The 21,270-nt window shown below is 40.8% G+C and overlaps 1 protein-coding gene across 1 annotated transcript in view; it reads left to right on the top strand.

The window, feature by feature from the left end:
* Nucleotides 1-948: 948 nt before the first annotated feature.
* Nucleotides 949-21,270, top strand: part of LOC139657699 (uncharacterized) — a 32,089-nt gene continuing 11,767 nt past the window's right edge. Inside the window, exons 1-6 of the mRNA XM_071535626.1 lie at nucleotides 949-983; nucleotides 2,525-2,598; nucleotides 9,224-9,250; nucleotides 13,667-13,769; nucleotides 16,769-16,895; nucleotides 20,979-21,088. Coding sequence (XP_071391727.1) covers nucleotides 949-983; nucleotides 2,525-2,598; nucleotides 9,224-9,250; nucleotides 13,667-13,769; nucleotides 16,769-16,895; nucleotides 20,979-21,088 — 476 coding nt within the window. The remainder of the gene's footprint in view (nucleotides 984-2,524; nucleotides 2,599-9,223; nucleotides 9,251-13,666; nucleotides 13,770-16,768; nucleotides 16,896-20,978; nucleotides 21,089-21,270) is intronic.

Raw genomic sequence — 21,270 nt, 5'->3', positions numbered from 1 at the left:
TGTTAAATGAATGGATAAACAGAAGAAAGAGGTTTCTGTATATAGCTTACAGATTTTAGTTGTTGTATAATGCAAATCAAAACAGTCCCTGCAGGGATGGAAACTTGAATGGAAACTGTTGAGAAGAAGTATGTGATTCCTTAAATGTATTGCATCATAGTTCATTTTTAACTCGCATGCTCTTTTTTTATGCTGATTTTCATTGGACCCCCCATTTTAGTCTCGGCTCCTTGGCCCTCCCACATTAAAATTGCCACTGGGTGTGAAGAACTACATGTAAAAGATTGCTTTCTGTCACAACTTTAAATGTAATGTTATAAGCGTGTACCTTTTTCACTCTGTTAAGTGCCCAAATCTTCCTACATTAGAGAAGAGGCAGAGCGAAGCTTGGGCGGCCGTTACCCCATACTGGAGCCAGTAGAACTTGTCTTTTCTTTCCACCATCATGATGCACCTGATCCATTAAATGCAATGGATGGAAACAATTTGCAGCCATTATAAGCCATCATAGGATTATATACTTCACCCTTTATGTCATGCATCATAATGATTTCAAGAAAAAAATATCTTTATGGTATTTCTGCTATATTTGATAGTGGAGAATGGGAGTGATCAATGTTTATGTCTGCCCATTTATGCATTATGATGCAAAGCTAATAGGTTGTTACAAATGCTTCTACTATGTAGTGAGCACAATGTCCCCAAGAGTTATTATATCGCCTTTAGGAGCATACATCTTATTTATTTTCACCAGTCATGCAGTTCCATGCTGGGTCATAGAGGACACAGGCTAGATGATTGCCTGAGAACTGAACATAAAAAGCTGCAGACACAACAAACACTGAAATTCTATCACCGTTTTGCCGCTCTGATCCCCAACTTAACCTAACTTGTGATCTCCACTGCTCAGTTCAGTTTACACAGCTCACTATGTTTTTTTGGCTTATCATGCCAGGTCAAGCCAAGCTGAGTAAACCTGAACGGTACTCAGCTGGCCTGTCACTCATCCAGTATGTGTAGGAACTGTGGCACTGTGCTGGAAACGTGCTGGACAGATATTTATGGATAATGCGCGTGTAAATCCCCCGGCCGCCTTACAATAGATCATCGAGTGACGGAGTCGAGAAAATATAGACAATTCTGACATATAAGTCAGTCATGTACAAGTTTGTGTACAAACAGACGCATCAAAGCAAATCCCCCAATTGTCTCTCTTAAGCCTTGAAAGAACAGAGGGATGGATCAGCCCACTAAATGTTCTCACAGTATAGCGGTTACTGAAGATAATAAAAAATGCTTAAGTCCTCTTCGAGAAAGGCTTATCGAATACCATTTGCTATTCTAAAGTGTTATGCCCAACTAGGGCTGAGTAATGAATAACAACACCAAATGTTATCCTGAACTTTGGTATCAGTATCAAAGTCAATGCAATAATCAATACTGAATAAATTTTGTAGCATTTCTTTAGATTCTTACAGTGAATTGTCACATTTTCAACTAGATTATATTGAGAAAAGTCCGCATAGCCTCATGGCCAATTTAGAAAAGCAAATGGCACGCATAAATGATATGAAGAAAATAATTTACTCTATCCCTCATGGCAATCTGCTTTCCTTAAACACTGAAAGGTGAAAAAATGCATAACTTCCAAAATTATACCAAGTATTGGAATTGGTATCAGAAGTGGATAATTTCCAATGACACCTTGCCACAGTCAGCACTCATGTCACAACACACTTTGATGATTCATTAATTTAGAATGGCGGAAATATAAATATATAAAGTATCAGCACAGGATTGTTGACTGTGGAAAATGCCAAATCATTACATGAGATTACAATGAGCGTCAATTGCCTGCCTTGTTAAAATGCCTTTAGACCATACAGGGTGCTTGAAGGGTGCAGCTAAAAATCTTACTGTGCAAAAAAGAGCTCAAATGTCATAATCTTTGTAGATATAAATGACAATAGCTGAGGGATCTGCAGGCATCAACTGTGCATGGATATTTGTTTGACGACAATGGCAAATATTTGCAGAAATTACTGCTTGGTGCCAGGACTTTGTTTATGAGTGTTCCAAATGCTTCTTTTCCACTGTAGATCTTAGGTTGTTTGCACCGTGCCAAGCACTCTCCATCCCAGTACCCCCATTTCCTCCAGTGGGACCTGGCATTCCTGTCAGTCATGTGCTATCAGTGAGGTTGCAGGCGCTGCTTAGGCCTGCCCAACTATCTTCCCTTTGCTCTCTTTCTTCTCACCCCACCCTTCTCGACAGTTTCTCTGTATCTCCCTCCGCCACTTCAGTCCTCAGTGAGCACTCAGCTTTTCCCGTCCGTTCAGTCCTCTGTCTCGTCTAGGTTTCTTGTTCTGTACTTTTCAGTTTCTCCTTATCTCAAGGTCTTTTCTGCTGATAGTTCATGCCGTACTTCATTACTTTCTGCTTGGGTTGTCTTACTTCAAATCTCAAATCTCTCCTCTTTCCCCCTCTCTCTCTCTCTCTCTCTCTCCCTCTCTCTCTCTCACAGGTGTAAGGAGGGCTATCATGGACTACGCTGTGACCAGTTTGTACCCAAGACAGATGCAATCTTGTCAGACCCAAGTACGCTCCATTTTCTATTTTTCCTCCTACAGTATTGGTGTATTGATCTGCAAAGTAAAAACAAATCCATAAGAACTGTGTGTGCTACGTGCCCTTGAATGAAACTGGATCCGTCAAGATAAATATAAATTAATTGAGATCAGCTTCAAATTAACCCTTTGCAGCACAGCATTCTAGCATTTTTGGGCAAAAGTCCTAATACTGTTTTAAGAACTAACATCTAATAATAGAGAAGTTATTCTTCTGGGATGGTGACATTGTTGTATCCTCAGAATACTCTTGATTTTATATAATCTCAGATATGATATGCTAAAATGTCTCATTCTTAGTATGCAGTAAAAAAAAAACGTACCTACGTCTGATAAAAGATTTTGATTCATTTGATTAATATGTCCCTTAGACAGTTTTATATTGGTCTTGTGACGTTATACAAACGTCAGTTATTGATTTTAGAGATGAAATGTCCTTTACACATCATGACTCACTCTGATGTCTGTATGGATTGAAGAAGAAAGAGAATAAATGAGATTTCTCTAACCTATAATCAGTACAGAGATAATAATCATAGCTTTACAATTGCAGAGTTACGGTATATTATAGTCTGAGAGGTAATGTTACAATCCCCACGGCAGAGTAGGTCATTTAGAAGAAAATAGATGTTACCATTATCATATAATATCCATTTTTCTCTTTAACTTAACAATCTGGGGTCATAGATCAATCAGTAATATCATAATGTGACACGTTACAATAACCATTACAACATGAGACAGTAGTCAGACTGTGCATTGTGGGATTGTGTTTGTTGATTGAACTATATCACATCAGACCTACGTTTAGAAGTGCTGCCATGCCAGATAAGGCCTGAATATAAAATCCTATGGATACCATGCATAAACTTTCAAATATTTTTTTTATTACAGTCTTTAATATTGCTTTGCTTTTGTCTGTAGCTCAAGGAGGGAAAAGTCCTGACTTCTCTATTGTTCATGAAAAACAAGGCCCCTGGAGCCTTTGAAGCCCCATGACAGCTCGGTAGTCTAGTTAAAAAATACAGCAAAAGTCAGAGGGACAGGGAAGAGAAGTTGGAGGCCCCAAGCCTTTCCCTGGAGACTGCGGCTTTACAAATTCACACTGTTTTATGGAGAGACTTGGCTCTTCTGTACCAAGAGTCAGAGTGAGACTCCCATGGCCTTCTGTTTGATGCCACCAAGCCCAGTGAGACTCCATTAATGGGGTCACAAGCTAGTGTCACGAAGCATGTTTCATGCTCCCTCATGGTATCCAGTTTTCACAGTGGGATTCATTGTATCTTCTATGACCATTTTTCTATGCGCCCAATCAAACTTTTTAAACATTTTACAGTTGTTTTTTTAGATGGGTTGAATTTTTTTGTGTTCTGCACAAGAAATCTTACTTTGTTGAGCTGTATTTTCAACAAATGAATAATTTATAACACATCCCCATTTTACAAGACTAAAAGTCTTAAAAGGTGAAGTACTGAGTTTTTTTTTGCCATTTTATGTACTTTAAGTGCTCTGTAATATAATAGATGTTTGTTTGTTTGCTTGTTATTGTTGGAAATAGAAAAAGTACATTTCCTGGAGAAAATGTGTGGGCTAACTGAAAGCAGTTGAAAGTGTCTGAGTGAAAGGATCACTTGATTATCAACACACAGAAGAACACCTAACATTTAAAGAAAACTATAGGAGCATAAAACTTTGAATTGAAGTAGAAAAGTAAAAATAGTAGGATTTTGTCGATGGATTAGTTTACCTTTAAGAGCATGAATAGTAAAAATTGTGTTTTGGTGGAATGTATCTTTAAAAGTAGCAGAGTAGCATTTCTGAGCATTCCACCTTTCTTATCTATGGGAAAAATAAAAGTTGAATATTTTAAAAAGTTAGTGAAAAGTTGAATATATCCACACATCTCCTATAGTAGCCTACTGAACATTTTAAAGTTTGAACGGAGTCTCCTGCTGCGTGACAGTTGGTATGTCACTGATCACTGGGCACCTCCCATCACAGATGTTTCATTAAATTAGGCCCATGATACCTCCAGAAGAAGCATTAGTAATTTCTGCTCTCACTATTGGTCAAAACAAAAATAGGCTGATGAGACAGCTCATCCTGCTATACCTTGAAATGACCCACTCAGCAGTTCAGACAGAAACAGCTCAACAGTAAGCTTAGACAATAACACTTGGAGCAGTGTATAACCACCCACTCATGCTGCCATAGCTACACCATCATATGATATATAACCCATTTTTAATTATGAAATAGCTTTCCATACTTTGGAGGAACTGGTGTGCTTTCTTCTGACTGCTTTCGAAGTTGCTTGACCGCTCCCTGGGTGAAACAGCAGAGGATGTGGCTGCAATATAAATCCACAGCACATAACTCCCTTACCTGGCTGTCCAGCCTTGTTCTGCCCCAGCTGCTAGCTCAGTGTATCTAAGCTTCTTCATTTCATATACCTCATCTACAGCATCTTTCCTTAATGTAGTGAGTTCTACAATGTAAACTGTTGAGTATTGAACCACAATTGTAGGTCAGGCTGACTATCTCTGGTGGGACTGTAAATTGCTGGCCTACGTCTGCTCACATTTCCTAATTCCTACTGCATCTTCCCCTAAATTATATAAATAAGTTGTATGAAGTATATTAATGGGATATAGCTAATAAGGTCAAGCGATCTTCATTTAGTGGTCCTCATTTGAAAAATCCAATGACAGTCACATGACAGTCCTGATAATATTTTTGTTTATTGTAGTCTAGTTCATTTTAGCTTTGTCAAAACATTTTCAAGAAATCTTCAATGCCATTTTCAAGAAATGAAGCTGTTCTCATATGTCAAAATGTTTTTGTTACAGCCACCAAATCTCACATTTGAGAGTTTTTATATCTTTTGCCATTTTCATTTTATAACTTGAATTCAACGTTTTCAGCAAAACAAAAATGTAAAAATTATAGAAAATTGCCAATAGTTCTAGTTATTTACCACTTTATAATGCATATAAACTATTTCATATATTTCATTAGCATATTTTAATGGCAAAAATGTCGACAAACGATAATGTATGATATAACTGTATTATATCATGTCACCCCACCCATCCACCCTTTTCACCAGAGAGAACTGAATGGAGTGAAGCCTTATTTTGATCTCTGTTGATACAGAGTAAAATTTATCCAGATTACCAAGGGTTTGGGGGATTATCCTGCTTTCAAAAGCCAAATCATGTGATAACATACCAAGCCACCATACTAACAACAACTACAAATGGTACTTGCTGCTATTAAATTCAATGCATTGTGTGTGTTTGTGCGTGTGTGTACATGTGCACACATATAAATTTGTGTTTATTTATGACAGCATTAGACACAAATCGCCCCCCTGGGGTGAGAAAGAGCTTTATCTGCCATGCAAGCTTTTGTCCTTTGAGCTTTTTTTAAAATCCATCTCTGTGCACCTTGCAATCACAAATCATCCATCGCCCCTCTTCCTTTGTCTTGGTATTGACTGGCCACAAAGCAACCACTCAAGAGAGCAGTCCGAACTCGCTTGCACACAGCACCACTTCTTCATATACACATCCAGGGAGAGAAAGAAAAAGGGAGAGAGACTGCAAAGCATATCTCAAAAGCCCAGGGCCAAAAGGAAAAGAGGCTCCCTGCCAGGTATTCCTGCCGCACCGCTGTGAACTCTGCTTTGGAAATGGTGTGGGGAGAGGGTGTTGTGGTCGGAGATATTGGTGCACAGTGGGGAAGTGGCGTCTTTAATTGGGAGCGAGGGAGTGGAGGAAAGGTGTGGTTTTGTTTATGCCTAGTCAAGAACCGGAAATGATTCGCTTCTTCGAGTGGGAGAGCGCGTACGGTGTGCCACTAATGGTGTCCAGCTGGGCCAATTGCAGTTGTGAGACTATGGAGGGGATGTCTTTGGTGGCAGGGGAAGATTGAAGAGGGGGTAGGTGGAGGTGGGGAGGTGGAGTGGTGAGCCAGCTGTTGGTTTTTCCCGGCTGATTTACCAAGAAGAAGAAAGCAAGCCTCTAATTTGAGCCATTCTTCTCCCGTAGGTATTAGGCCTTGGTTAAATAGCCACAAAGGATGCTGGGATCACTAACACACACACACACACACACACACTCGCTAACACACACAGCTCCCCAGTGTTCTCTGCTCACCCAAGTAAAGGAGGGGATTAAGGATTTGATTCACTCCTGCCATTGTCTCTCCCACCCGCCAAATTCCTACCTCTTAATCGGCCCAAAAACGACTGACATGATGCACAGGTATTCTCCAGGCTTGCTCAAGGCTCCCACAAGACGGCGTAAATGATTCCCCAGGGTGCTTTGAGATGCCAGTGCGAAGGATGGGGAGCCTGCACATATTATGATTGGTGAACGTCTCCAGACAAGGCAATGCCAGAGGAGGGGATGTGTATCAGTGTTGAAATGGCATCATCTGAGCAGGCTGTGACAGTCAGGGCGATTTAGAGTGGATAAGTGTTAGCTGTTGCCATGGGCAATCACAGGGAAAGGCTTCAATGGATAATACAGATCAGGCAACATCAATAAGATATTGCATCCACTTCTTTGGCCTTGCCAAGTATTTATGCCACTGCGACACTATGCACTTAGTCACAAGAGTGTCAGCCATATCTTAATAATGCAGTTCTACCTCAAGATTGCTCATGGCAAAAAACATAATGTCCGCAGGAAAGAATTGATTGGCTCTGAATTGTCTTATCACTAGTTTGTGAGTTGCTATGCATTAATAAGAGTGTGCCACAAGTGCTCAGAGTAGTTAAAGATTCATTGAGGCTGCAATGCATACCTTTGGGAATAATGAACTTCGGTTGTGTTCAATAAAAACATCATTTCACCTGCTCCCTACCTAAAGGCAGGCATAAATCAAAGTGAGTAGGCGCTACTCATCCAAATCAGACTGAAGTAGGGATGACATGTCTACTTTGTGCCCCTTTTTCACTTTTTTTTATCTGCACAAATGAGTTAAATATAAATATAACAATGACTTTCAATCAAATGTGTGTGGGATCAACAAATGTGTGTTGGTTCCTAACCCATGAAACAAACTTGAAGATGGACATACCCACAAAAAGACAGTAATTGGCCACAACTGTGTAAAGCCTCTGGCAAGGTTTGGACATGCAACATTGGTCAGGACAGGCTGGATTCAATTCTTCCCATTATTTGAGGTAAAGGATTTGAAGGCATTTGTGTTCCTATTATCCCTATGAAAAGACCTGAAAAGGCTTTTGCTTCATGTGGAATACAGAGGCACTATTCTGTTACTAATGGCTAATCATGCTTGCAGTGGCAACCTTGGCTTCTCAAACTTTTTGTAAGTGACAAACATCTGTAATATGTTATTTTAACATTTGTGGGCCTAAGCACTCTCTGTCTCTGAAACTTGTCAGAATGTCATAAGTTTGCTTACCGTAGTTCAAATTTGATCATGTCACATTAGACTCAGATAACCCTGTGCGATTACACTAATCCATTCATTTATCCAGACCAGATCATTTGTTTTCACTCCAGTTGAGTGGGGTGTTTTTTTTACTTTTCGTCAACTTCTAAAGCCACGGTACTGACAGATTTTCCCATCCCACAATCAAAATGCATCCGGGAACAGATGTTTTTTTTTTTTTTTCGTTAGCCAGTTTTTTGAGAGTGCCCACCACATAATCATGTCAGGGGCTTGGCAAGCTGCATTCTATTTAAAACTCAGACCACCTCTGTCAGAAAAGCAATTACGAGTGAGAGTTTCATTTTAATTTAAATGAGATTACATTACAGTGGCGTGAAAAAGGGGAGCTGTCAGGATGAAAAGAACACGAGTGCTCCTCTTTATCTGTTTCCCCAGCTCTGGGATTGGGGGAAAGACTTAACTGCATGAAGAAAGACTTTGTGTGTATGAGATAGTGTATGTCAAAGTGTGTGTGTGTGTGTCTGTGTGTATGTGTGTGAGAGAGAGAGACAGTGCGAGAAAGAGAAATAGAGAAGAAAGAGTACATGTACAGTATGTCCGTGTGTGCGTGCATGTGTTAGTGTGGTATGTCTTTAGCGGCAACTTTGTAAATATTGATAAAGCTATGTTTGAAGACAGAAGAGAACAATTACTGTAACGGCTTAACCTCAGATGAATACAAAAGTCCTGTGAAACGGACGTCACATGAAACTATATGATATGTCATGTTCAACTTACGTCCTCCAGATGTAATCCTCTCAACCCCCGATATCTTTGTTGTTTTCCCTTTCTTCGTTCAAAGCCTTTGCAGGCTATGTGAATTCACGATATATCACAGTAAAGCATACCAAGCATCTGGGGCTGGGCGGCTCATTGCCTGGCGCACAAGAGAGAAGCATGTCAGAGGAAGCTGTCAAACAAAGTTCATGGTCTAGTTGCAGCATGTGTTTCTCCCTAGGGTGAATTCTGAGTAAGAGTTAGAGCTGTGTCATGTGTTAACTGCGCATTCTCTCTTTTATACTCCCCTCCCCTACCTCTCTTTCTGTCTCTCTCTCTCTCAATCACTCTCTCTCTCCCTGTATCTGTCCATTCTCTCCTTTTCCCATGCTCTCTGGCCTTGGATGGAACAGCGGACGAACTTGGGATCGAGTTCATGGGTAAGAAAACTTTCCATTGACTATGTGGAGTAGCCTACACAGCCTTTCATGCGTCTTAACTCAGTGAAATGCCACATACAAAACATACAAACAATCCACAGCACAACAAGGCTGCTCACCTTGGAAAATTAATGCGGGCCAGTCGCCATGGAAACACTGTGGCGGTGAATTAGGTGTATTCTATCTGCATGGAGAACGGTATTGTCAGACTGAAAGATAGAGCAATAAAGAAGGATGTGGCCTGCCACGTATATATATCTATATATACAGTATATGCTGTATATATGAGTATTAGTTTATGATGCCAGTTATATTAGCAGCCCAATTAGCAATGCATGTTCTTTTTAGTACTCTATGTGCTGAAACTGAAAGATATGGAAAATGCCATACAGAAAAGGAATGTAAAGTATTTCTTTAATGGTAGCACTTATGGTGCTCAAATTACAGGGTAATTACTGTGTTATGTTTAAGTGGCATCCAACTTACAAAACAAACCCATTTTTGTCTGGCTTCATGGTCACAAGCATCACTCAGTGATTTTTGCTTCCAGCTGGTTGACTCTCCAGTTGAGGAAATTCCAGCAACGCTTGCAGTACTGAGAACAAAGATTTATTAGTACAACCAATGTGTTCCGGCATGTGGCCTTCACCAGGGTTTATAAAGCAATTCATCTAAAAGCCTATATAAATACGAAGAAATACGCTTAAGTTAACCAATGGAGTGAGAGACAATAGAAATGGAAATGTCCTTGTTAGTTGAGTGATGTTGTGCCACATTATCATTTTAACCTCTGTTGATAATCTTGAAGTGAGATTCTTATTTTCTTGGTGTTGGTGTCACCTTTGGTCATGAGCAGCCATTGTATATTTATATGAAAATGTGGCAGATTATTGTTTTAACAAATCTTTGGTAACAAAATCATCAGGCCCTCTAGTGACACACTGTTCCCTGTCCAGATGGAATATACCACCTCACCCACACTGATCCATACTTTTACCGCCTACACACACAAAAGGACGCATACACACTCTCACACTCTCATTTCATATCTTCCACATTTTCTTGTCTACCTTTCCATCGCTCTATGTCTCTCTCTTTCGCACACATGCAAACATACTTACCACATACATTGCATGGTGTGAAGTTTTCCAATAACCTGGCTTCACTGATTGTCTGCACTTGACACACTCGCTCTCGGAAATAGGGGGAAGGGGAAGACATGGCAAAAGAGAATGCAAAGCCTATACACGACCCTCCTCAGTTCAGTGGTTTTAATCTGGGAACTAAATTAGTTCAGTTGCAGATGCTACTGCAGGTGGGTGGATGCATTAGAGGAAATGGGAACGGGATTGATCGATTGTTTGTTGGATGGACGTCCAGACATACAGATAGATTGTTTTTCGGCTCCAGACTAGCTACATATTCATGCTTATCTGCCTACTTGTTTATGGTAGTCCTGTATGTTTGATTATGAATCCCTCTTCCGCGCTAGCAATCAATCTTTTGATAACTGTTATGAAAGTCCAATATGTGACATTCTGCGTTTGAGACAGAATGTCAGAATACAGAAAAGCTGGGTTTGATGTTGGATTGAGTGCTCTAAATGTGATCTAGTTTTTTCTTGCTTTTCTTGCATTTTTTATAGTAGCTGTTGCTGTGTGTATCATGCTGTTTTGATCTGATGTTTTTCAGGCTCGCCAGCTTGATGCTCAATTTTTTTCATGGATATTTAAATCTGGCCATCATAACATTTTTTCTGGCCTTCTGTAGAGTGCATAGCTGGCCATATGGTATCCACGTGTGAGGGTGCTGTCCTGGTGTCAATGCGACATGTCTTAGCCAGTATAGCTGAGGCTGGATGATGGCAGTTTGTCTTGCATTGGATATGAAAGGCCTTTAATAGTATACTGGCTGTATGTTGTCTATGCCTTACAGCCATACAGCAGGGTTGAAAGGCACGCTGCCTTGTCAACAGCTGTTTTTTATGTTCATATGCAGGTCTTTGTTTTGAAAAACCCTCTTTCTTATCCAGCCAAAGAGGCTAAGGCTTGTCTCAGGTGGTACTCCACTTCAGCACTGATGATGTGGCAGAGGGGGGAATATAGTTCCAAGGTATTTAAAAGATGCAGCTGTTGAGAGGTCACTTCCACTGATGATAACAGCTGGAGGGTTAGCATCAGCACTAGTATACAAACTGACAAATTACTTTAGTCTTCCACCGATATACATAGGAAATAGAGGCAGCCTCTGCTGTTTGTTCCTTAAGTGCAGCTTGAAGACAGTTGTCACTTTTGTGTTCCTGCCACATTGTTGGCATTTTGGGGATGCGAGTCAAGAGACTGTAGTCAGCTCCACCACTCAGAAGTATTTTAACACTAGTGTCAAAGTGTAGTCAGGCCCACCATGCATAAGTAATGCATTAACACGAGTTAATAATGGGTCAGCTGGCTCTATTCAACATGGATTATAGTCTGCATCATAATTTTATACCATTATTTAATTGAGACAATGAAATGTAAAACCCAAAACAGGATCAAAACTATATATCATATCACAATTAATTAGAACTACTAGAATGTATAATTAACTCACCAATTTCAGCTTTTACCAGCATTAAATTTGCATAATTCTGTGTAGCAACTGGCCACTACTACAACACTCCCTCAGTCTGTCTGTATTGGACTTCAAAGTCACACCCTCTCCCTGGCTCCCCTTCACAGGAGCTGAGTGGCCAGTTTGGTGGACCTCTGATGTATGTATCCACATATTGTAACGCCAGGATGTGTTCAGATGTTATCTTGGTTTCTGCCAGAAGCATTCTGATATTAAAAAGGTTTCCTTCCAGTTTGAACTCAATTACACCGCATTATCCCGTGATGTGTTGATGTAACACAGAGGAAAAAAATGGTACAAGCAGAATGCCTGGTTGTGTCCCTGTGCAGATCTTACGAGGCCCAGATTCATGTTCTTCAACAGTCAGTGAAGTCATCATGCAGGATGTTGACAAACTTGGGCAGACAACCACATTTACAAAAGACTTGCCACAGCAGTTCTCTGTTGACGGCATTGAAAGCCCTTGAAGGTCATGAGCAGGTTGTGGCAACGTTCTCTGCACTTTTCCTGCAGTTGTCAGATGGTGATTTGAGGGCTTGACTAATGTCAGAGGAGCATGGTTTCAAAGTGCGCCGCCTAACTCAAAGTGTGTATTGACTGTTATAATCGAACCAGTACTGGTGATTTATACTGCTGTAGCCAATGTTTTGAGCTGTTGCCTCGCACAGGCTGGTGATGAGCGAGGATTGCTTTCTTCAGCTGTAGTGTAACATTCTTACATACCAGGCTGCGCTTCTTAGACCACTAAATGTTTTAGAGTGAGAGTTGTTTTGAGCGGGTAACGTTTTCTGGTTTTCTGTTTTCTATAAAAGAGGTTTTGATTTCTGACAGCTGCTAATGCTCTCAGTTATACAGTTGAGTTACCTATTTGAGTTCAGTTATACATTCGCTTACCTAATATCCTGGAGATTTATAAGATTGATTAATATTGTTGAACCAGTTTAATAATCACTATTATGTAACTACATTTCAGTAATATTCATGTGTTTTCATTATTGTAACTACTTGAAATGAACTTTCAATGATTGTAACTTAATTAGTATAACCTTGGTGAGGTTTTGATATAAGCTCATCTTGGGCTTTTTACCTCAGCTGCACATGTACATTTATTTCCCTTTCTTTCTTTGGTAATTATCTTAATGTAGTTTTTGTTTGTTAATTTGTTTGTTTGTTTTGTGCAAACAAAATAAACTAAACTAAACTAAACTAGGCCCCTCATTATAGACTACGGTGCGTAGTGCAGCATCTATATACAGCCACTCAGTCGCACAGATTTCTGCTGGGAACAACTGCTGCTTGTCCTAGCTGCTGATGACCCTCAGCCTGCTGATGTGCGAGGGTCTGACAAGGAGCTCCTAGAGCATTCATTTGCTGCTAATTCCCTGTCGCCATCAGTCTTTGAATGCTAACACACATACATACACACACAGAGTGGCCCCTGCAGACCGTCCATCGGTGTTGGCTGCTGGGTTTGTCTGAAGGAAATGATTATCACACTTCAGTTAGCACGTGTCACTGAGCCCTGCCTGTGTCTGCCACATCCCCATCACATGCTCAAACACTGACATTTACTGACAGCGTCATTGGTCCCTTTATGCTAATGGACATTGTGTGTGTATGTGTCTGCATCTGTGTGTGTGTGTGTGTGTGTGTGTGTGTGTGTGTGTGTGTGTACATCCAGTGTGTTCAGTATGTTAATTCATGGTACATTTCTTCCTGCTCAATCACAGACACGGCCCATATCCTTTGTGTCAGAGTGGAAATTCAATGACCTGAACTGTATTCTCTCTTCGGCCTCCACAGAGAGCGGGGAGACCTACCAGAGGCAGGTGCTGTCCATCTTCAGCATTGCCTCGGGGATCTGTCTTCTCGGAGTGGCATGCATGGCTCTCTACCGCCGCAACAAGTGAGTGAAGCGAGCCAACGCCACGTTAATAGAGAATGCCCCCGGCTATGCACAAGGAGCACTTTACTATCATGGCACAGGGCCCAATGAAATCCAAAGTGTGAGTCAGCTAGAGGGTGTTTTAGCAAGGCATCAACTCTAAATTGTGTAGAATGAAAGTGCATTTCGGACAGATATTCAAGTAAGATTTATTTATAAAGTGCTTCTAACAAGCAGGTTTGTCACAAAGTGCTTTACTCAAAACAAAGGACACAAATACAGATAGAGCTAGAGCAAATTCAAAAAGGGATAGACCTTGTGCATGTGTGTGTGTGTGTGTGTGTGTGTGTGAGTGGATAAGAGGGAATCGGGCAACACAAAAGCAGTCCGCAGGAGAAGTCAATAACAGACTGCAAGGAAGTAGAAAGAGAAAGGAGTGCAGACAAAGAGAAGTAGTGGCTATCAAGGTGGGAGTTAACGTGGGTTGTAGGTTGTGCTGATTGAATGGGTCTTGAAAAACAAAAATTGAGCATTTCAATGGAAGGTAGCACCTACGCATGTGGTTCAGCATGACGAGAGAATCCTGCAAAGGCTCTCCATTAGACTTAGAATGAATCTACGGGAAAATATAGTGTCCAGAATCTTGCATCTAAAACTTGGTGAAATATAATCTCTTTTCCCAAAACAATGGTTGGCAGTGTAGCTCAGACAGTTGTCTCTCTCGCTACCTCTTAAGTCCATTCTGCTCATCAACTAAAGCGGAAAACTTCAATTTTACTCAGTACAAAGGAGATCAATCATTAGCACAGTTGCATTTTTGATATTGTTTTAGGGCTATACACAAGAGTTAGAGATATGAAAACTACTTCTACATGCTTTAAAGACCCCATGAAATGGAAATCAAAGCCGAGTTAATGATATGTGGCTCTAAAAATTTGGAATTAAACAGGATATGAAAGTAGGAGTACACATCACACTAGTGGCAATGCTTGCCAAGTGTCCAACATCAGCAACTGATTATCCACATCCAAATTGCCTAGGGTATGAATTATATTACAGGAGTAAGCCTACATAATTGTTGAGCAGCCTTGCAATAAAAACAGGCACAATAGCCCTAAAAACAGTCTTCTTTCAAACTTAACTTCTTTCACAGTTGTGTACTTTAAGTAGTTTGTAATTTGGTAAATGGTCTCAGAGTAGTTCCCATCACCAGGCGCCAGTCCTTCAAAACCATCACTCACAATTTAGTTTTTTGTTCTTTTGAACCAGTTCAGTCTAATGCTTCCTAAATGGTGATTGCTTGTCAGGTCCTTTACTTTGGATACACTTCATAGCCCTCAGCTGCAGAGAGAGTTAAGCAACCTAGTATTTAAAAATGAACATTTAATGGTGAATTAACATTTAATCCAAAAGTCTTAAGCATCAATTAATTTTTAATCCAATCAAAATTTAATCCAAAATTAAGTAACGCTCTCATATTTTATATTTAGCATAGCTAAAAGACGCCATTTTACTTTTCTTTCTCGCTTTTTGCTTGATCATGTGAACCGTTTTTATGGTTAAGGGAAAAGGTAAGCAGTGAAGCCTGATTTCAGTCATATTACCATGTACACATGATAAACTGACACCCACCCAGTGCCTTAATGTAAAAACTTACAGTATGAGTATGGCTCCATCAAAAAATAGTGCTTGTCTCATACATACATACATACATACATACAGTATACATATTTTCTATATTTTCTACAAATACATATATGTACCATTTAAGTGCTGGTAAGAACTAACAGACTGCAGCTAAAACTAAATGTTTTAAATGCAGCTAACAAAATGTCTAAGCTGCAGTCTAATGGCTCTAATTGTTCTGTCATCCTTCCCCAAACTCCATAGTGGCTCTTAAAAGGTGGACCAGGAATTCTCTTTATAGTTTCCCCTGTGAAGCAAGGATCCAAACTCCTGACTCTAAAACTAGTCTATGATCGCACTGCCAGAACATTTTTTTTTTCTTTTTTTTTTTCAGAATATTATCGCAGGAGCATGTAATGGACGTTTCACGGTACATTGCCTTGATTAAATTTTCACTTGTGAAAGACAGTTTCTCTCGTAATGCTATTTTTGCAGCAGCTTGGGGCGCTTTTCACCACCACTACCACTATCCAAACTTTCAGTTACAGCCCTGAAAAACATCTTTTGTGAATTGACTGTTGCTCATCGTGTCATTTTGACCTTTCAAGTGGCTCCTGCATTGAACATGTTTGACAAATGTTGTCAGCCCTTGCAGTTTGATGTCAATATAAATCAAAAGCCCCCAACTGTCCATTGTGTATAGTTGATACAACAAAGGACTCTGTGAAAAGAGGTGGTGAAATATTTATCTCTTATGACAGTTTGATATACATGCCTGTCCACAATGATCAGTTTTAAATGTAAAACCTTCCCTGAATAGGCGACTGTGACAGTTTATGGACAAGGCTTATCTAAAAGACTAAGAGACCTGTGTGCCATTGCTATGTGACGTATGCACCCTGTTTGTACGTAAAACGTGTCAGAAACAAAGTATAACAGGTCAATGAATATGATTACCTACCTTGTTGCTAGAGAGCTGGCCAATAGAATTCTAGTAAGCAATGACTGGACTTAACTTTTAAATGTAACCCAAAATCCACTCAATCAGTTTTAAGGGTGAATCACTATAAGAGGGAACACAAACATTTCTGCAGGAAGATTTATTGCTCCTACCTGACAATAGGAAGGTACATTGACAGCAGCTCAAGACAGTACAGCTTCCTTCATAATTAGACTTATTTCAAAGAAGTAATGCTAGAATTATCGTTACAATAATACAGTTTGCTTATATAACACTAATAAGAATAAATAAAATAAGAATAAAGGGGTACATTAAGTGAATACTATATCCAATTTATATCCTATATATTTTATAATATATAATATAATATATCCTATTTACAGTCAGTATTTTTAACTCTCTCTCTCTCACTCTCTCTCTCTCTCTTTTTCAGGAGACACAGGGAGAAACTGCGGGCCCACTTCTCAGAGAGCCGCAGCTTGAGGGACTGCAGTGTCAACGCCTCGGGCCTCATGTCCAAATCTACTCCTCGGCCTCAATACAGCCTCCAACTCCAAAAGGTAACTCTTCACCTATCATTGATTTATTTCCAGTCATACCTTAATCATCTCTCTACTGGCTGAAAGCTTTTGTTCACATTGAAATCTGACATGAATGGAGAGAGAGCAGAGAATTGTTGAGTATAAATGAATCATGTTTTGTAATGTACTTGTCATGCTCACAATGACAGATTCCTGTGACACACGGTAGATTGGAATCCTGAATGCAGCAGGCAAACACAGCATCAATACTGTATAGTAGACAAATTTGCCAAGATGGTGCTGTGATAGTGGCTGCCTGTTGCAGAAACTCTCACATTTTTTTTTTTTTTATTCTTCTGTTATTTCAGCACTCAGGAGGGGGGCGAACACCCTAGCACTTTCTGTTCTCTGTTTTCTTCAACTTCTTGTTTTTTTTTCTGGATCATATGTTCTTTTACTCTCGGGAACCGCTGATTGCCCTGAGAACATTTCTCTCGTTGTTTACATTCCCCTTCAGGTGATGTGGGCGCTGCGTGTGACATCATACGCTCAGCCATTGCGAGATCACAAGCGCAACACCCCAGTCCCTTCATGGCGATCTCTGGTGATTTCCACCATGCTTCCATCTCCTCCACCCTAACTAACTCCAATATATAAGACAAAAAAGCCTTTACACTTGCACCTGTGTAACGCAAGTGTAAAGGCTGCACACAGTTCCACTCACACCCCCCGCCACCCACCTCAGCAGATCAGAGCACAAATTTTTCTTACCCAGGCACAGGCCTATTGTCTAGCAGTAGCCTATTAACACAGAGAATGTGAGGATGCGGTGACAGGAATGTATGGAAGGCTCTGTATGTATTGATGCTCTGTATTCAGCTGCAAAATGCTTTCAGGGCTCGGGTCAGGGAGGAAGTCAAGTGTGCTCAGAGGGAGCCAATAAGGAAAATAAAGAAAAGTAAGAACACCTAGACAGAAGATGGAACACAAGCAGCAACAGAACAAGGTTGTGCAGAGTGGGATGAGGAGGATCACTGGTTATAAGCAGCAAGGGGGCCGTGGGCAGAGGGGACCATGGAGAGAGCAACGAGCTAAATCTGTTTTTCAACAGGTTTGACACGGAGACCCCAGACCAGCTATCCCAAAATCCCCTGGCAGGCAGGCAGTTCTAATGTGACCCCACTTGCTTCTGCCCACCCACTCCCTCAGCATGCCACCATCTAGGGAGTGTTAGGTGTGGAGGAGGACAGCACAAGGAGGGACAGAGTAGGCTGTTCTTGAAGAGGCTCAAGTAATTTAATGTATGCAGCATTCTACTCAGCCTCATCTACCAATGTGTAGTGGCCAGCGCACCGTTCTGTCTCGTTGTGTGCTGTGGGGGCAACAGTAAGACAGGGAATACCAGGGTGCTCAATGAAGTGGAAAAAAAGCTGACTCTGTCATAGAGTTGAGCCTGGATGCCCTCGAGGTAGTGGCAGAGGGGAGGATGAGCACTAAACTGAATGCCCTCCACCATCTCTATGATGAGCTGCTGCAGCGCTGGAGCGCCTGTAAGCTCCTCAAAAATATGTCAGCTCTCTGGACCAAGGCAGTACTACAGGCCAAGGCATTTCCCCCCCAAGTTGTACCGGGTAGTGCTGCAAGCACTTATGCATGCTGACATCATTGCTACACAATGCTTTCTGACACAACGCCCCAAGTCTCAGCCAAATAGGAGGGTGGTGAAGCATCTGGGCATCTGCGCCATTTCTATACCGAATTGGGCACCTGGGCACCTGTGCTGTCTCTGTTCCACTCTCTACACTTTACACTGGACAAAAGGGGCCTGTATCCAGAAAGATCCAACGGTATACAAGTTTTTGGATTTGTCACATATCCGTAACGCTTATGGAGAAGATACAGGGATCTGTCACAGATGCTTATATAGGATATTGTCCAGATATGTTTTCTGTAACATATCCTTTAGAATGCCAAATTCATATATCACAAACATTACAGATCTGGAAAAACGGCATCAATGCATTTTCTTGTATCTTCGGCTTTCTTCATATAGTGACAGATACAAAGAAATGCGATGATGCCATTTTCTCAGATCTGCAATACTGACCAGGCAGGCCTGTATGTCATTAGAAGCGACCATATGTAGGTTTTCGGGTCTGCCACAACTGATTTGTCACAGGTGTTAATATGATATTGTCTCTAGTATAATTCATCTGTAACCTATCTGTTAGATTACCAGGTCAGGTAGCTATATGGTATTAGACATCACAGATCTGGAAAACTAGAATCATAAAAAAAAATTTCCGCAACACAACTCTGAACTGTTGTTTCTACATCTGCCCTGCCTGGCCCAATCCGATCTACATGTATGCACATGACCTGTACATATTTCTGTACATATCATCCACCTGTCAATCTTATAATGTGAACACCTTACAGTGCACATTTGCCGTTCTAGATACATTTCTGTACATACACTATGTTCCCTCCATCTGTTCTGATAATATGAATACCTAACCTTGTAAAAGTAAAACCTCGTAGCATCAGACTAGTTGATGTTGTCAGCAGTTACAAATTTTATGCTAATTTACATGTCAATGCATAATTATAAAACAATTGATTTCCATTTTGGCGGTTAGTGTTATCGATTCAAGGACTGTCCCTCTTGAAGAATGGTCCAATATCCCACTACACAGTTCAGGACTTGTATGATAGCAATCCAAGTGAAGCTGTTCTGAAGGCAAAGTTTCTCTACTCCTCCTTTGGTACTTGATAGTCAACATATAGTTAGGTTTTTCTGCTATTTTGGCCAGCCTGTATTTCCCCTTCCTCTCCGCTTGCTATAAATCCAATTTGCATTCTGTTTATCCAAGACTTTTCACAAGTGGCATAAAACAAGACAAAAAGGAGATAGGAGAGAACAAGTGAAATGGGTTAGGTTGGTTGTGTGTAGATGTTAGGCTATGCAGGTCTGCCATCCGCTACAACAACCTATTTATTTTATCCCCTGACATAGATATCATCCTCCAGGTTTTGCAGAGAAAGTTTGCCATGGCAATTGTTCCAGAAAGTGAGGCGTTCTCCCCCCACAGGGTACATGAGAGGGTGGCCAAAATGATCCTATTTTCCTGCACGACTAGTGAACAGCAGTAACAGCTCCCTCCGGGAGTCAGGGGTGTAAGGGAGAGAAAGAGGCTTATCAGGCATGAGAGCCCTGAACCAGCTCTAAGTCACATCCAATTGCTTTAATGATGTACAATCAGACAGAGAGAAAGGGCAGCATAGGAGCTACTGTAACTGGAATAACAGCATTATCTCGTGACTTAGTATTTCACAGGGGGTTTTAATGGCATTCATGGTCGCCCTGCGCTGTATGCCAAATCTCTGTCTGGGGCCTGTTGTAAGATAATGGTGTTAATTTTGATAAGGAAAAAGGGAGAGAATCGAGTGGGGAAAATTCTTTAGGAAACCATTAATGTAATCTTGTGTGGGATTAATTCTTGAGTGCAGCTGGAGTGCTGTGAAGGCCAGCAGGGAGTTTATTCACAAAGCGTCTTCCCCTAATCTGCAGTTTTAAATATAAAGTGTAATTAAAGACATTCTGCACAAGTAAGGTGGCTCTGTACATCACTGAGAGAACATCTCCAACCTGACTGGGGACTGATGCTGCCAAGTCCCTAGCTTTATGTATGGCACACTGTGGGAAGCTTGTTTTCCTTTGTTGACTTACAATTTATTACAGCACAGAGGTTTTGGACCCCCCTTGTTTTTGGCTATTGACTTGGTCATAACACTTGGTCCTAAATATCTCAGTGTTCAGTTTTGCATTTTTCTTGTCAAACACACATTCTCTGGCCAGAGAGGGAAGCCAAGTAACTCTTTGCCCTTTTAATGAAGTGGGGGACAAAAAATCTCAAGTGATATTTCATTGTTATTGGGAAGCACAGGCTAAGGAATCCTAATTGTCAGGGTCTTTTGCATAGCATGAGAGTAGTAATGAAGATACTGACTGTGTGAGGTTATCTATGACACCACTGTGTATCGTATCTTGTCACTCTGGAGCCACATTCGACCATGTGTGTTTTGTACCACTCATGCACTACTCTTTTCCCCCTTTTGCAGAGCTGCAGTTCTCATGGATCCTCTGTTAAGGGTGGCAGCATGGCACCAGGCACATCAGCAGTGGCCCCTCCTATTCTCAGCAGAGCACTGTCTAAAGGGAAACGCTTCAGGTGAAAATGTGACATCCTCTTATTTCCAGCCCTATTTTTATGTCTTTTTTTTTCAGCCTAGATGCAGAGAGAAGAGGCAGCCAAGTAAGAAATTTAATCATCCTGCAATATGGTAGAATATATAGACCTCAAAATAAACAGCTCTTTTGTAGAATGGTTAGAGAGGATTTATGGTGATTGTA

The sequence above is a fragment of the Centroberyx affinis genome, unplaced genomic scaffold (genome assembly GCF_046629955.1).
Source record: "Centroberyx affinis isolate AG114_WGS23_722 - 3 ecotype Tasmania unplaced genomic scaffold, CSIRO-AGI_Caff_v1 ptg000178l_1, whole genome shotgun sequence".
Classification (NCBI taxonomy): domain Eukaryota; kingdom Metazoa; phylum Chordata; class Actinopteri; order Beryciformes; family Berycidae; genus Centroberyx; species Centroberyx affinis.
This window is presented reverse-complemented; position numbering and strand designations above follow the sequence as displayed.